The 16,824-nt window shown below is 41.9% G+C and overlaps 1 protein-coding gene across 1 annotated transcript in view; it reads right to left on the bottom strand.

Annotated features, from left to right (window-relative positions):
* TMPRSS15 (transmembrane serine protease 15) overlaps positions 1–16,824 on the bottom strand; it is a 441,506-nt gene that overhangs the window by 83,348 nt on the left and 341,334 nt on the right. The window contains exon 21 of the mRNA XM_088481702.1: positions 14,704–14,799. Within this exon, the coding sequence (XP_088337828.1) occupies positions 14,704–14,799 (96 nt within the window). The remainder of the gene's footprint in view (positions 1–14,703; positions 14,800–16,824) is intronic.

The raw sequence follows: 16,824 nt of genomic DNA on the forward strand, positions 1-16,824 counted from the left end.
TTCTCTTATAGTCTCGGGAGGGGGGGGGAGGAGGCTTGCCTGCCTTTCCTTGTGGACCGGGAGCGGCACCAGATTTTCAGGAGGCTCCCGGCCGAATTGGGAGAGTAGGTAAGTATGGCCTGTAGGCATCTTAATAGGAGGCCTCTCAGCTGTGGCATTAGCATAAAGACGTAGGAGCAGCGCAACAAAAGTCACAGCCGCTACTGGCACTGGATCCATCGCTTAACCCCCCCCCCCGCCTCTATGGGGTATATTTACTAAAGCGTGGATTTATAGGAGTGGAGATGTTGCCTATAGGAACCAATCAGATTCTACCTATCATTTTTCTAGCACCTTCTAGAAGACAATAGCTACAGTAAAATGTGACTGGTTGCTATGGGCAACACCTCACTTCTATAAACCCGCACTATAGTAAATATGGAATGGCCGGCGGTTCGATTCCCGTCAGCGGCAGCCCGACAGGAGCAGAGTTCGAAGCAACGGAAGCCCGACAGTGCTGGAAATCCCGATCGTGGATAGATAAGTATAGACTAACCTAACCTAACCCCCCTAACCCTAACCCTCCTTAGGGGTGCCTAATCCTAACTTTCCCCCCAAGTGCCTAACCCTAATCCCCCCTCTAAGTGCCTAACTCTAACCACCCCCTTCCCCGCTGCCTATTCCTAAGTCCCCCGGGGGGGTGCCTAACCCTATGTCCCCCCCGGGGGTGCCTAACCCTAACCCTCCCTCCCCCTGGCCTAACCCTAACCCTCCCGGGGGGGTGCGTAACCCTAAGTCCCCCCCGGGGGTGCCTAACCATAACCCTCCCTCCCCCTAAACCTAACCCTCCCCCCCGCGGCTGTCCGCTCGCGGTGCCCGGCATCAGTACGATCGTGATGCAGGGTGCCGGTCTCCCGGCGTCGGGGAAATGCGGGCGTCTACATCTAGATGCCCTGCATTTCACCCTTGTCGGGAAATGACAGTCGGGAAGCCGGCTGCCGGTATTTAGGCAGTCGGCTTCCCGATTGCTTCCCATAAATATACCCCTATGTCTTTATTTAGAAAGTGTGAAGACCATAAAATAATAAAAAGTAAAAAACACAATGTTGGCATTCAAGCAGGTATGTTCACTGAGTGCCTTATTTTACAGTCTCTGTGAGAACACTATTTAATCAGGAGGGCAATGTCAAGGGAGATGTGGGGATAGACGGGTATTATTGAAGAGTAATTTAGCGTATTCCTGGCACTGCACACTAATTTACAGAATGTGCACAAAATTACTTGAAATGCTCTTATCTGTGAAGACCTAAAATTTGGAGCAGCTCTAACAATAGATTCCATCATGCCTATGTGATTTTCTTGATATTTTCTGCCAGACTTCTCAATTGAAATATTTTATTGGCCACTAGAGATCAGCAGATCCTCAAGAATTGTCTGTGTAATGGCTTCATATTAGTATACAGAGGTTAAACTACGGCACGATGCAAAGCATGTATTGTATTCCCACATGTATTGAAAATACTGCAATGTTATTGCAGAATAGAAACAAACGCACAGGGTGAAAAGAAAGTAGTAATCAATAGGCTCTTCACACCTACACAAGGCACTGTGCCTGGTGCTGTCATTGTAAAAGGTTCAGGAAGATAAAACTGAAAAATAATAATAATGATAATAATAATAATAATCGTCATCATCAGCAAACATCATTTATTGCAGTCGATTTTTTTTCTGTGGTATTTAACTCTTGAACGCATAGAAAGCAGGCGTATGCACTACAGGTGGCATGTGTGTCACACTGCAGCTGCTACTGTTCTTTGATAATACAGTGGGAGGAAAAATAGAAAAAAAAAATTACCATCTCCCGAAAGACAATGTCTTCAACAGCGAAACATTAGTTTGGGAATTTGATTTAGCTAACACAATTTGTTGTGTTAATCGCCTCCCTTTTCTCTCTTATCAGCACATAATTGAGCTAAATGGAAATAGCAGTGCAGCTTCTAAACTTAATACACACATTATCTTAACAAAATCAGTTTTGTAATAAAAGCAGTCCTTGCCTTTTCTCTTGTGGTGGCCACGGGAAGGTCTGCAGATTCCCGTGAATAGGTTCCGATTCGACAAAATTTGTCACGCTAATCTGAACAGGTCGGTTTCCATGGATGCAGATAAAGCAATATATACCTATCTACTGTACAATACATTATCTTTCTAAAAATGCTTATCCTTCAAACAATTGATAGATTAAATTGCTAGAGAAGAAAAGGGATTAAAGGACCTGTGCTCGCGGTCTTAAATGAGCAAACTGATGATACAGAGCCACTGCAAAGTGTGACGCAGAGAAGGCGCAGTTTGTGCCAACGTTATTTTATTTTATAGTATTTTCTGACTTGAGCTTTTGTTTCTGGTGGTAGAATATTGAGACCAACATTTTAAAAATAACAAAATGTGTAATAATAATAATGTTAATATTTAGACTGTAGGATTTTTAGCGTGCATGATCCCTGCCACCTGTTACAAAATACTTCCAATCTTCCTACTTCATTTACTAGAGCAGAGTTAATTAATTGATGAGAATGATGTTTTATTATTACTTTACACTGATTAACAAACTCAGCACTGGTAACTGTAAGTGGCAGGCTTACATATGGAGCATTTTGTACCTAGTGGATGTCACAATCGGTTACGGGACCACTACATACCAGTGGTGCTGCTCATGCCTTTGATGCTTACCAGCCAGTCTAGAACCCTGGCCTGTCCATTATCTTGCAGACCTGGGTTAATTGCCTGATTAGCAGCTCTGGGCTGCACCTGTGATTGTCTGACTTAAACCTGCTCCACAGTGTGTTTCCTGCCAGATCATCATGTCAGAACTTTGGTGTCAGACTTCTGGTCTTTGACTCTCTGTGCCAGAGTCATGTACCCCTGCGTGCCTTGATGGATCCACTTCTGGAAGTCCTGACCTCTCTGTGTTGCCAAAACACAGTGTCTTCCCAAATAGCTGTCCAGCATCTCCTCTGCATTCAGGTTATTACTTATATTCCTGTTGATCTGCAAACCTCAGCGTTATCTAGGACATTATTAGTTACTGTATATTCTTGTGCATCTGCAAACCTCAGTGTTATCCAGGACATTATTATTTATATTCCTATTCATCTGCCAATTTCAATGTTATCCAGGACATTATTATTGTTGCATTCCATTCCATCTGCAATCACCAGTGCATTACTGGACATTGTTGATACTTGCATTCCTGATTTACTGTGATTCGATTTTCCTGTGTCTTCAGCCTGCTACCACTTGCTTACCTTCTATATTCTTGTTACCTGTTACATTAGCCTGCTTGTACCTGCTTCACTTTTGCACTTACTCTGTGTGTGTCAATAAACATTAATGTACATTATCATCCAGTAATGCTTGTGTGGTTTCCAGGTAAGGCAGACACACACACACAGGGGAATTTCTCTGTGAAATTTGTCAGTGGAAGAGATCCTCTTGAAGGGTCTGCTATTGATTTGAGCTGTATGTACCCATTTCCTAAAAGGCCAGAAAGGGCATGTTCCCTGGGCCCAACAGGACATGTAGAGACACCATTAAATGTTCTAGAAAGGAAGAATGAATCAGTCTTATAAGAGCTTTTCTCATAGCACCTTGGAGTTCAAGGAATAGAAGGTTTGTGTCAGCATGACAGATTTCTCTTTGATTTAGACCTTGCGGGCATGTGGAAGAGTTTTATCCTAATTATTATAGAGCTTGAATATTCATAGAATGTCAAAACCTGAAACTACTGAAAGCATAAGTCCTCTACCTATCATATCATTGTACCACTAAACTATATTTTATTCCAATATCTGAACCATGGGATATTGCATCCAAAAACTTGGAAATATTAGATATGCCATGAAGCGACATATATATAACTTTTATAGATCCACCAGTTAAATGCAGTCAGAGTCCTGTATGGCACGGAGCTAGAGCAGAGAATACAGATCAACAGCCGGTGATTGTATGTGGGTAGTGATTCAAGAATAAACAATGATTGTGTCCTTTTGGAGATTTTGAAGGCATAAATTGCAGGGTCTCTCTGGAGCTACATTGAACACTTCTGTGTTCCACTGTGTCGCTCTTACACAGTGACAAGATGGCGCCACACATGCGCGGAAGACCAAACAGCAGCTATCTTGGTTAAGGGAAAGATGCTTCCCTGAAAAAACAACATGGAGGCTGCACAGTAGTGTACTCCATGTTTCAACACTTTAAAACATTAATACGACCCCAGATATTATTAATACACCCTCCAGATAACGTTAGTACAACCACACACAAAATGCGTTTTGTTTTCTGCACCAGTTAGTGTGCAGAGTGGAGGAAAGTGCTAGAGATAGAATGAAGAGGAGAAAGAAGGGAAGAGAAAGAAGGGTTGGTCTGGACCTAGGTGACCTAACAGTATTATCTGGTACTGGGCTCCATTTTGTGCAGATGATTACTGGTAGCTCCATTGCTGGCACAATAATTGACTAATGTACCTAGGTTTTCCTTCCTGCCTAATTAGCACTGATAAGGTCATTTTGTGATTGGGGGGGTGTATCAAAGCTTGGAGAGAGATAAATTACCATCCAAACAGCTCCTGTCAATTTACAGTAAAGATGTGCGTGGACCCCCGTGTTGTGGATTTGGTTTTGGATCTTCATGTTTTGGTTTTGGTATTGCGAAACCACTCTCAAGTGTTTTGGATTTGGATAAAAATAGATAAATGTCCGAATCCAAAACCCAAGCTCAGTATTTATATCCAAGTTCTGAACTTGTAACAGATCTGAACCGGGACTTGGTACGAACAGGGCCACAAAAGTGCAAGCAAACTTGACCCGGTTCTACTCGGAACCCCTACATTCTGGTGTGTTCTGATTTTAGAAATCTGAATTTACACATCTCTACTTTACTGAGTGTTTGAATAATGGCAGTTATCAGCTGATTGGTTGGTACATTTTTTTCTCTCCAAGATTTGATACATCTCCCCATGCCAGATATATACTACAATGCCATTTTGCCGCCATTTTTCTGCCCAGCTGAGCAGCTTCCTGCTACGATCACCACTTAACTATTCCATATATTCAGAGGAAAAATTCTACAGAAGAATTCCTTTTAGTTATTTATATAGGCAGTAGGAGGGGGGGATATACATTTCCTTTCAGTTCAGTCAACCAGTTATTTCTAGATAATGCAATTATTATTATTATCATTTATTTATATAACGCAATATATAAAAGGACAAAAAAAAAACTTTATATTTTGTCACCAAGATTTTGTTTTGTGTTGAAATTCATTTGTGAGTCAAATGAATGTTCAAGATAAAATATGCAAACAATAAAATATGCAAATGTTTGTATTAAGAATTGCTTGTTTTATTCCATTATTTATGATTAAAAAGTGCAGACTGGCAGTATTGTTTCTAGATGCATGCAATGGGATAACAATTTATAATAACATTATGGAATGTATAGAATGAATAGGAGAGATTAGCTTGAGGAAATGAGTTACATTATGCATATACTTACAGTAGATCACAGAAATATGTCATGTACCAAAAAAGGAGAACAATTCATATAGTGAGATATAACACAGAAGAACAATGGAAAGCGCATAGCACTCTCATATTGTTTAAATATAAGAACAATATATAATTTATGTGACCCTATTTATGTGACCCTATTTTAAATGATGTCTTCTTACAGAGAATTATTTAACAATAGAAAAGTGTTGAGAAGGTTTCAAAGTTTTGTAGCGACACTTATTCCTGAAGCCCATTCTCCTTTCCAAACCTATTGAAAATTAAGGTAGCTCTATACAAGCAACAGGGATAAGTGTCTATTTATCAGTTAAGCCCAAAAGAAAGACTTTTTTTTCTCTTGCCAATTTACCAAAACATATAGGCCCTGATTCAGACCCGCTCGCTGCCGGAGGCAGTTCACAGGTCTTAAGGGCGTTTTTTTTTTTTTTTGAGTCCGGCCTCCTGGCCGCTCGCTAAGCTGTGGGTGACCACCCACAGCTTTTGCGAGTGGCCAGGTGATGGTTGCGATGGTCGTGACCATCGGGCTTGTGGTGAGACCCTTGTGGTAGGGTCTCATCTGCCACAAGCCCCAGTGAGCTTCCGGCTCTAATAGAGCCGGAAGCTCACCACTGACATCACTGGTGATGTCAGTAGGGTCGCCCACAAATGGCAGGCGTTTCTTCAGAAACACCTCCATTTGTCTAGCCACCCCCCCACCCCGCCTACAAAACGGGACGAGCTGTCGATCAACATCGACAGCTGCCCCGTTTGTAGTGAGCCCCATGCGCACTGCCCGGCCATCTACCCACTTGCCAGCGCTATGCGCTTGCGAGCGGGTCTGAATCAGGCCCATATCGCTCTGCTCCCAATGACACTGTCTGGCAGTGATAGGAAGAGTCTTACCACTTTATTGGCCAGTCCAGGATTCCCATTCTCACGTGTCAGGTCACGCATGCACAGCTGACAGTAAAACTCAACAGCAAACACTGACAGTGTACTTTGATAAATAGTAGAGATATGCGCTGACCCCCGTGTTTTGGATTTTGAATCTGGATTCATCTTCATGTTTGTTTTTGCTTTTGCAAAACCACCTTCAAGTGTTTTGGTTTTGTTTAGGATCTGAGTTTAAAAAAAAAAAGAAATGCTAAAAAGTAAAAAAATATAAATATAAATAAACAGCTAAAATCAAGTAATTTATGCAATCCAAAACCCGAAATTTAAAATCTCAATTCCGTGCCGCAAAAAAATCAAAACCGTGATTCGGATTAAGCTGGATCTCCCCAGGAGATCAGAACCGTGAATCGGAACTGTCCGGATTCACGAAATTCATGTGGATTCGGATTTTTGGAGATCCGAACCTCACATCTCACATCAATAAATAGCAAGGAAAAAAAACCTTTAGGGTTTAAATTCCTTGATAAATTGACCCACTTGTGTTGAAAGCAGTGAGCTAGCTGAAGTATTATGGTTGAGGTTTTTATTTACTAATCCAATAATTATTATTGCTAATGAACAAACCTTGAGCCATTTGTTTTGCTAAATACATTCAGCCATTGGCCCAATTAGAATTGTGTTACTGTATGTTGCTCCTTCTCTCTTGCTAGTACAGGTGAAAGTTTTTGTTCATTAGTTTCCCCACAAGAGAAGACCTACTATATACTGTAGCCATAAGATTGGGGCTGTAATACAAATCATTGTACATGTAAATGCAAGATAGTGTACACAATTGCCTGCTATTTAATAAATATGAAACAAAATAACAATTGGCCTGTGTTAGAAAATCTGAGCCTGTCCTGGTTCTGGAAATACAGGGGAAAAAATCTGTAGGGTTCCCCTCTATTATCCAGAACCAGCAAATGGACATTTTCTAGTGAGGTGCTAATGCCACAGCGAGGGGAGTCCTTTCACTGGGTCCCCCAGCCGAAGCATCAACCCTGCAGGCTAGTTAGCCCTGGCCGGGGATCCCTGGGGAGCTGGGGAGCTTCCCAATAAAGGTGCCCCCCTCTCCAAGGCACCCCAGGCCTAGGCTGATAGCCTGGGGCTACCCCCGGCACCCCTGGAGTGGTGGGTCCTTGGTCGTTTACTGCATATACACTGGATGATATCGACTGTGATGAATGATAACGATATCGTTACCGTTCATATCGGCTGACAAATTGTCTAGTGCAGGGGTGGCCAAACTCGGTCCTCAAGTGCTACCAACAGTTCACGTTTTCCAGGTCACCCAGCAGGTGCACAGGTGTAGTCATTACTCACTGACACATTTTGAAAGATCCACATGTGGAGCTAATTATTTCACTTGTGATTCTGTGAGGAGATCTGGAAACATGAACTGTTGGTAGCTCTTGAGGACCGAGTTTGGCCACCCCTGGTCTAGTGTGTATGAGGCTTAAGTTTGGTCGCTAACGTACTTTTTTGCCAAGACCGGGGATGCCTACTTTAGACCACAGAGGACGCGATCCACACATAGGAGAAGGTGAGTATGGATATTTTTGTTACAGATACCCTATGGATTCTACTGGAGAAGAGGACCGATGGGCTACAGGGATACATAGGTGAGTATGTGAGATAGTGTGTATGTATGTGTCTGTACATGTGTACGTGCATGTATGTGTTAATAAAGTTTTACTTTCTATGGTGTGTGTGTTCTCTGTTTTTTTTTTAATATTGCTTTTGCTGTGGAACTAATGGTAGCATCGGGCCCCTATTGCCCTGCATGCTGGTACTTGTGGTTCATCAGGTAACAGCATGCGAGTGAGGTTTGCTGGAACCTGTAGTTCCACAGCAAAAGACAATATTTTTAACTCTTTACTTGCACCACACTTTACATAATCAAACCGTCACCCACTGCTCGAGGCGTGCCGGGGATAGCCCCGGGCTATCAGCCTAGGCCTGGGTTGCCCTGGAGAGATGGACCCCTTTATTTCAGTGGTCCCCAGCTCCCCCTGGATCCCTCGGCCTGGGCTGACTAGTGGTCATGGGTAATGTTTTGGCCGGGGGATCCGGTGAAAGGACTCCCCTGGCGGTGGCATTACCTCCCCGCTTGAAAAAGTTTGGTGCTGGTTCTGGAATTTACAGAGGAACCCTATGTTTTTTCCCCTGTATTTCCAGAACCAGGACTGGCTTAGAGCCCAGTGCTGGTTGCGCTAAATACAGGGGACCCATATGTTGTTTGTCCCCTGTAGTTTGGCAACCAGGATTGGTTCTGAAAAGCCCGGTGCTGGTTTTGCTTAATACTTGGGACCCCATTTGTCCCCTGTATTTAGCTCAACCAGCAGTGGGGCTCTAAAGCTGGTTGTTCTTTTGGGAAGGGGGGCACACCATTTTTATTTTTATATGTTTTCATTTATTAAACACAGCAGCACAGATGGATCTCACTGGTCCCTCTGTGCATCTGTGTTTATTTTTTTAAAAAGCCTGCACGACATGATGGGCTATGGGGATACATAGGTGAGTATGTGTGAGTGTGCATTTATGTTTTAATAAACTTTTAATATCACGGTGTGTGTTTTTTTTTTAATATTTATTTTGCTGTGGCACTACAGATACCAGCAGGCTCGTAATGCCCTGCATGCTGGTACTTGTGGTTCTCCAAGTACCAGCATGTGGGGGAGGCATATAGACATATAGTTCCACAGCGAAAGACAATATTTTGACTACTATCAATTGCACCACAGTATATAATCAACCCAGCACCCACTGCTCCATGGGTGTCGGGGATAGCCCCAGGCTATCAGCCTAGGCCTGGGTGCCCTGGAGAGGGGGATCCCATTATTGGGGTGGTCTCTACCCCCCCAGGGTTCCCCGGCCTGGGCTGACTAGTGGTCAGGGGTAATGCTTTGGCCGGGGGACCCAGTGGAAGGGCTCCCCTCGCTGTGGCATGACTCCCCTGCTAGAAAAAGTTTGATGCTGGTTATGGAAATTACAAGGGAACACTACTAATTTTTTTCCCCTGTATTTGCAGAACCAGGACCGGCTCAGAGCCCAGTGCTGGTTGTGCTTACTACAGGGGACCACTACATCATTTGTCCCCTGTATTTTGGCAATAAGGACTGGTTCTGAAAAGCCCCATGCTTGTTGTGATAAATACAGAGGACCCCTATGTCATTTGTTCCCTGTATTTTCACAACCAGGACCGGCTCTGAAAATCCTGGGGATGATTGTGATTTAGGGAGGGGGGGCATGCCATATTTTTTTAAAAAATTTCACTTGTTTTCATTTTTTTTAACACAGATGCATGGACTGATCTCGCTGACCCATCCATTAATCTGTGTCTTTGATTTTTTTTTCTCAGATGCATGCCACACGGATCACACACTGATCCGTGCGTGCATCTCTGAATAGTTTTTTTACACAGATGCCTGCATCACGTATCTCACTGATCCATGCATGCGGTCAGCTATCTTTAGATCTTGCATGATAGTTCTTATGTCAAAATATGCTGTTTAAGCACCATATTGTGTCCTGGAGTGCTGGGGACAGTTCAAGGGAAATCATGATATTGCATCATGAGCACATCAATCTGTGTGTAGGGATCCCCAGTGAGCCCCTCTGTCCACCGCTGCTGCTCCGGTGCACTGCCCCACTGCTGCCACTGCCCTTCGTGCCTGCCCCCTCAGTCGTCTCTCCCTGTGCACCCCCGAAACATCTCCTGAGTGCTGTCTCCTCCACCACCAGCTTTAGTTTACCATTGTATTGCCCTTCTCCACTGCAATTGGCCCGGTTTGCTGCTCCCATCCTTGATGGTTAATAAATTATAAAAAAAGCAATGAAATTCCATAGAGAAAAAAACTTACAGTTTCACATGTCCCATTAAGGCTTCATAGACATGATCTGAAATTTCACAAAACCTACTGAATTTCTGACACTCAAACTTAAAAAAGCAATGAAATTCTGATCATTAAGGCTGACGCCTTAATGGACGTGTTCCTTGTGCAAAACAGATATGGTATGCCATCACACCCTGTGGTTAACTGCAGATTCAGCACTCTCACAGAGTGAGATTGCTGTCACTCACAAAATGATGGAGCTGCTGATTCACAGAATTGTGTGCTCATTGGAATACACACATGCAGTCTATGCAACTGAGGTCTGAGCAGTTATGTGGCACACACATCCCACTCAGTACTCACAAGCTTCCCATTCATTCCCCACAACAATCCCACTGGGTTCCAATATCCCTCTTACTCCATACATCCATCTCATTCAGAATACACATTCAGCTCCCTAATTTCTAAAACTATCATACTCTGTCTATACATGTACACTATCTGTGCCTCCATGCTGCTCTATATTCCCCAATCCCTACTGATGTGTGGTCTCCCAACTGTGCTAGTTCTTTATTCCCTCATCCACACCAATCTGTTTTTCCACACCCATGCTGCCCTGTCCCATGCTGCCATGTGTATATACAAATATTTGTTTTAAAAACTTTTTTTGCTAGCCTGGCTATGTCGGCTGAACCCCACCACGGGGGGGTGGGAGCCTGTATACACCTCTGCTATGGGACCCTCAAAAAAGCTTGTTACGCCCCTGATACTGCAGGTAGGTACACAGCATAGAATAGCCTTGAGCAGCCATTATTCATACAGCCAGGCTGCCCCACATACTTTTGGGAATGTTTAAAGGTAAAGGTTGAGTCTCCCATATCCAAATATTCCGAAATACGGAATATTCCGAAATACGGAATTTTTTGTCATGACTGAGAAACTGAAACCTTGATTTTTGATGGTTTAATGTACACAAACTTTGTCTAAGTCATAAATTATTAAAAATATTGTATAAAATTATCTTCACGCTGTGTGTATATGAAACATAAATGAATTCCATGTATGTACACAAACTTTGTTTGAGCCACAAAATTATTGAATATATTATAGAAAATGACCTGCAGGCTGTGTGTATAAGGTGTATAACACATATAAATGCATATTGTGTTTAGATTTGGGTCCCATTCCCAAGATATTTCATTATGATATGCAAATATTCCAAAATACGGAATAATCCATTATCCAAAATACCCCTGGTCCCAAGCATTTTGGATATGGGAGACTCAACCTGTATCACAATCAATTTCCAGCCAACAGAATGGTGTTTAGAAGCTGAAATCGACTGTCTCTCCTTATTCTATTCATTTGGGGATTTGAAGTTCGATTTACGTTCGATTTGCAAATCGAATGTTAGTAAATTAAGGGATCCTATATTTGACTATGGGAAAATATCGATGTTTTGCCTATATTTGATTTTGAGTGAAATTCAGTTTTCTGTTCGATTTGACATTCGATTTTGGCTTTAGTAAATCTACAATATCAAAATCAAATTGAAATCGAACCCAATCTATTGGCAAATTGAACAGAATACAAAATTGATCTTTAGTAAGTATACCCCCAGATTTCTGAAATCTGAATACACCCAAATGTAGGGGTTCCGAGTAGAACTGGGAAAAGGGTCACATTCACTTTTGTGACCTGGTTCAAACCGAGTCCCGGTTCAGATCTGTTGCCTGTTCTGAACTCGGAAGTAAAAACCAAATTCAGGTTTTGGATTCGGACATTTTAACTGTTTTTATACATTTTTATAGGTTTTTTATAGATTTTTTTTTATTGATTTTTATCCAAATCTAAAACCAAAACACTTGAGGGTGGTTTTGCAGAACTAAAACCAAAACACGCAGATGAATCCAAATCCAAAACACGGGGGAAGGCGCACATCTCTAGCCATTGGATGCACGTTATGCATTTTGCCTGTGGGCTGAGAACACAGTGTAAGAATGTGACAAATATTTATTTATTTAATGTTAGATTATTCATTAATATTTCAAGCAATTGTACATTTTTATGGAATTAAATGCAATTTATGATGTGATTATTTTAAAGTGGACAAAATAGTTTTCCTTTTAATAAATAATGATAACTATAATAGACAGCCAAGAAGAAAATTAGAGATGTCCACACTTGTTACCTTAGGAAAAGACCAATAACAAGTTATTTATTATTTTTAATGTCAAACTTTGCATTCTATTTATAGTATTTGATTGTATCAGTTTTTAAATATTACTTTAAAAAGAACACCATCATTTTGTGCAAGTTCAGAGCACCAGTCACTAGAATCATGGAAGCAGCAATAAGGTCAATCTAAAGAACTAATAAAGAATCAGCCAAACTGAGGCAGAGATACAGCAATCGGCTCTCAGCAGACACTGGGCCTGAGTTAGGGGTATATTTATTTACTAAAGTACGGATTTTGAGAAGTGGAAGGAATCGGATTATACTTAACATTTAAAAATATAGTAAAATAACTGTGCTTATGTACAATGGAGCAGCTCCGTAACAGTTGGACAAATATAAAATGATAAACAGAGCGCTATTAAACTAAAATGTGTATGTAAAAAAAGTTTAAATGTATATAAATGATGAAATGCAATGCCATAAAATAAATAAAAACAAGACTCAATGTTTATAGTCTTTTCATAGAATATATTTTGTTCTGGTGTGCTAGTTTATGCAGGATTCTAATTCTATGCCCGATGGAGATGGACATCTGTTGGGAGCTAGCTAACTGTCCCTAACTCCTACCTTCCGATGTTCAAACTTCTCCTCTTGGCTGGTCTTCTTGCACTCGGGCATACACTTCCGGTCCAGCGTTTCCGAACTTCCGGTTCCCGCTTGACGCTGAGCAACGCGTTTCGTGCTGACGCACTTTTTCAGGGTAGCTGGTATTGGTATTAGGTTCTCCTTTTATACTTAAAAACTTCAAACAACTTTATTTAAATCCATGTTAAAAACGGAAGACCTATCCTGGATATGGTAAAAATTGAAGGCAACCTCGTGGTTTCTTTACTTAGAAGTTGGTCAATGTTTGATTAACATAACAGTTAATCAAACATTGACCAACTTGTAAGTAAAGAAACCACAAGGTTGCCTTAAATTTTTACCATATCCAGGTAGCATGAAACGCGTTGGTCAGTGCCAAGCGGGAACCCGGAAGTTCGGAAACGCCGGACCGGAAGTGTACGCCAGAGTGCAAGGAGACCAGGTGAGAGTAGAAGTTTGAACATCAGAAGGTAGGAGTTAGGGACAGTTAGCTAGCTCCCAACAGATGTCCATCTCCATCAGGCATAGAATTGGAATCCTGCATAAACTAGCTCACCGGAACCGCACATATTCTATCAAAACACTATAAACATTGAGTCTTGTTTTTATTTATTTTATGGCATTGCATTTAATTATTTATACACATTTAAACTTTTTTTACATACACATTTTAGTTTAATAGCGCTCTGTTTATCATTTTATATACTTAACATTTATCTAGAAGGTAATAGCTAGAATCCGATTGGTTGCTATGGGCAACATCTCTTCTAAAAACTTGCACTTTAGCAAATATATCCCTTAGAGTTAATTGTAAAATTTTAATTTTTATGTACACTCAGAAAGGTGGGTGCTGTAATAAACTACAGTAGAACGTTGATTATCAGATTCTAATTGGGAGCGAGGGTAGTTCGGATAATCTGAGTGTTTAGATAATTGGACATGCATTAATCTATGTATGTTGTTTTATGCATGGTGCTTTATGTTCTCATAATTTTTACAATGTTCTTATAGGCTAAAATATCAATATATAAAATATTGTTTTTGGCTCCTATGAATTGTGTTCGGATAATTGTCGTTTGGATAATCGTTGTTCTACTGTACTTGCATGTCTAAGTATGAGCTTTGAATTTTAGCATATAGCATGGCCTGCTGCAAAAAATGCGGCTGCCGTATCATGTTAGAAACGTGCACCTGACCTATGAGACAGGTAAAGATACTCCTGCAGAAAGGTAAATCAAATGCATCATTGACTTGTGTAACCATGGTGATAATGACTTTACGCTCCCAATCCTCCTCTCCACATGCAAAGGAGCTGTAGGTGCATATTGCTTCCAACTCTTTACAGCTGAATTTTTGCTTGGTTTGGGAAATTGTATTATACACACAGCAAAGTGCCCAGTTCTATATCAGGCTAACTGTGTTTAAGCAAGGCATGTAACAAAGAGGCAGCTTTATAAAGGCTCATAGATTAAAGCCAGAATGGCCACAGGAGGATGATGCTGTATTTGGATTGATGAGTCTATACATTACTGTTGGTAAATCTATAATATTCTGAAGATCAATTTAGTCTAAAAGTTAATTTCTTACCTGAGCTGAAGACTTAGGCTGCCATTGCTGTCTTTAGTTAATACACTGAATGTCCCATTTCCAGCTGACGGTACAGGTAATGTTGTGTGGACATTCCTGTAATAAAATAAGCAGTGTTTTTGTTATGTAATAAAAGGTCACACAGAGATAAATAGAGTAGCACATGGCGACCAGGCTTTAATGCCAGATTTCAGTGTTGTACAGTAACTTATTAGATAAAGAGCTTAACAATTTCATGTACTGTGGACTGCACACATTACTTATAGTTGTATGTACTCTATAGACCAGTGGTTCTCAAACTCGGTCCTCAGGACCCCACACAGATCACGTTGTCCGGATTACCCAGCAGGTCCACAGGTGTAGTCATTACTCACTGACACATTTTAAAAGATCCACAGGTGGAGCTAATATCTCACTAGTGATTCTGTGAGGACACCTGGAAAACATGCACTGTTTGGGGTCCTGAGGACCAAGTTTGAGAACCTGTGCTATAGACTGTGAGCAAACAAAATCGGCCAACCCACATGTCGATAGCAGTAATGAGTCAGCCATCTTATCCAACCTGACTGATCAATATTTGTTTCCATTAGATGCTCATTAGGGGGTACGGTCAATATCCCAACTGCCAGAATCCCGAAGGTAAGTAGTGGGTTAGGGGGAGGGTTAGGCACTAGCGGGAGGGATAGATTTAGGGTGCAGGGAGGGAGGGTTAGGATACTGACCGACAAGTGTCGGGATTCTGACCGCCGGGAACCCGAACGCTGGCATCCCATACCCATCCTGTTAATTAGACTATTCCTTATATTGCTGGACATGTCCCTATTGATGTCATCAAACACCCCAATTTCATCAGACTCAAAACTTGTAAGACTGACGCCAAGTTGTTGTGTTGCGGGAGATTTGCCATTGGCAAATACAATATAGAGTATTGTGGATGAGAGACTTAAAGAATAAAACAATGGCTCTCTAGTGCACGGTAAACACTTTAATCACAATTAGTAACATCTTTGTAATTTCTTGCTGCAATAGGAACATCATTATCCAGTTGCATTTAAGAACAAAATAGTACACAATTCGCTGCTATGTACCTGTTGGCTGTAACAAACCAAATCCTAAAGGGAAATGTATTATCCTGTGACTTGCTGGCATCAGTGAGATCCTGGCGATTCAAATGTTATAAAGTGTCAATCATTTAAAAGGCAAAACCAGGTTGCCTTTTTCAATGATTGCCACTGTAAAACATTGGGAAGCCTCGTTGGATTCTTGCCGATGCCTGCATCTTGTAGGCTATTACACCCCCCCCCCCCAAGTTTTACTGCTTTGTCTATTTCAGGGATTCCCAACCACAGTCCTCAAGGCACACCAGGTTTTATGGATAGCCATACTTGAGCACAGGTGTCTTAATTGGTACCTCATTTATTTTGATTTAACCATCTGTGCTCAAGCATGGATATCACTAAAACCTGGACTGTTAGTGTGCCTTGAGGACCGAGATTGGGAAACACTGGTCTATTTGAAACACAGGGCCTGATTCAGAGCCGCTCGTAAGCGGCCGCTCGTTCGCTATTAGCGATGTTCGCACAACTGCGCATGCGTATGGGTCATAATGCGCATGCACAAGCCAGTCATTGCGGTCGGAAATAGTGCGCTCGCAAAATAGCGAGGGGCTGCTAATTTGATTGACAGAATGTACCGTTTGTGGGTGGTAACAGGGGAAGGTGCTTGAAAACGGGGGAGTGGAGATCCGAATGCAGGCGTGCCTAACGGTCAAAAGGGCGTTTAATGGGAGTGCATAATTAGTAAAGGAGCGTCATCGACCACGTCACTTGGTTGTCTTTTAGCCTGAACTGCTCGCAGTGATAGCGGTAAGAAAAACCTACCACAACCACTGCGAGCAGTCCTGATGCCTTTCGATGTACCCGATTAATCTAATAAATACCGGAGATGACGTGTGATGCGAACGGCAAAGGGGCGTCTTTACAAAATAGCGAGCGCATTTTTCATTCACTCACTCAGACAGAAGCGTCAACAAACCGCAAAGAGCGAGCGCTCAATTTAAATAGCCTGCCCCTTTTTTGGAACGACCGTCCGCAAATAGCGTCCGGCTCTGAATCAGGCCCA

The sequence above is a fragment of the Taudactylus pleione genome, unplaced genomic scaffold (genome assembly GCF_031769625.1).
Source record: "Taudactylus pleione unplaced genomic scaffold, aTauple2 ptg000276l, whole genome shotgun sequence".
Lineage (NCBI taxonomy): Eukaryota > Metazoa > Chordata > Amphibia > Anura > Myobatrachidae > Taudactylus > Taudactylus pleione.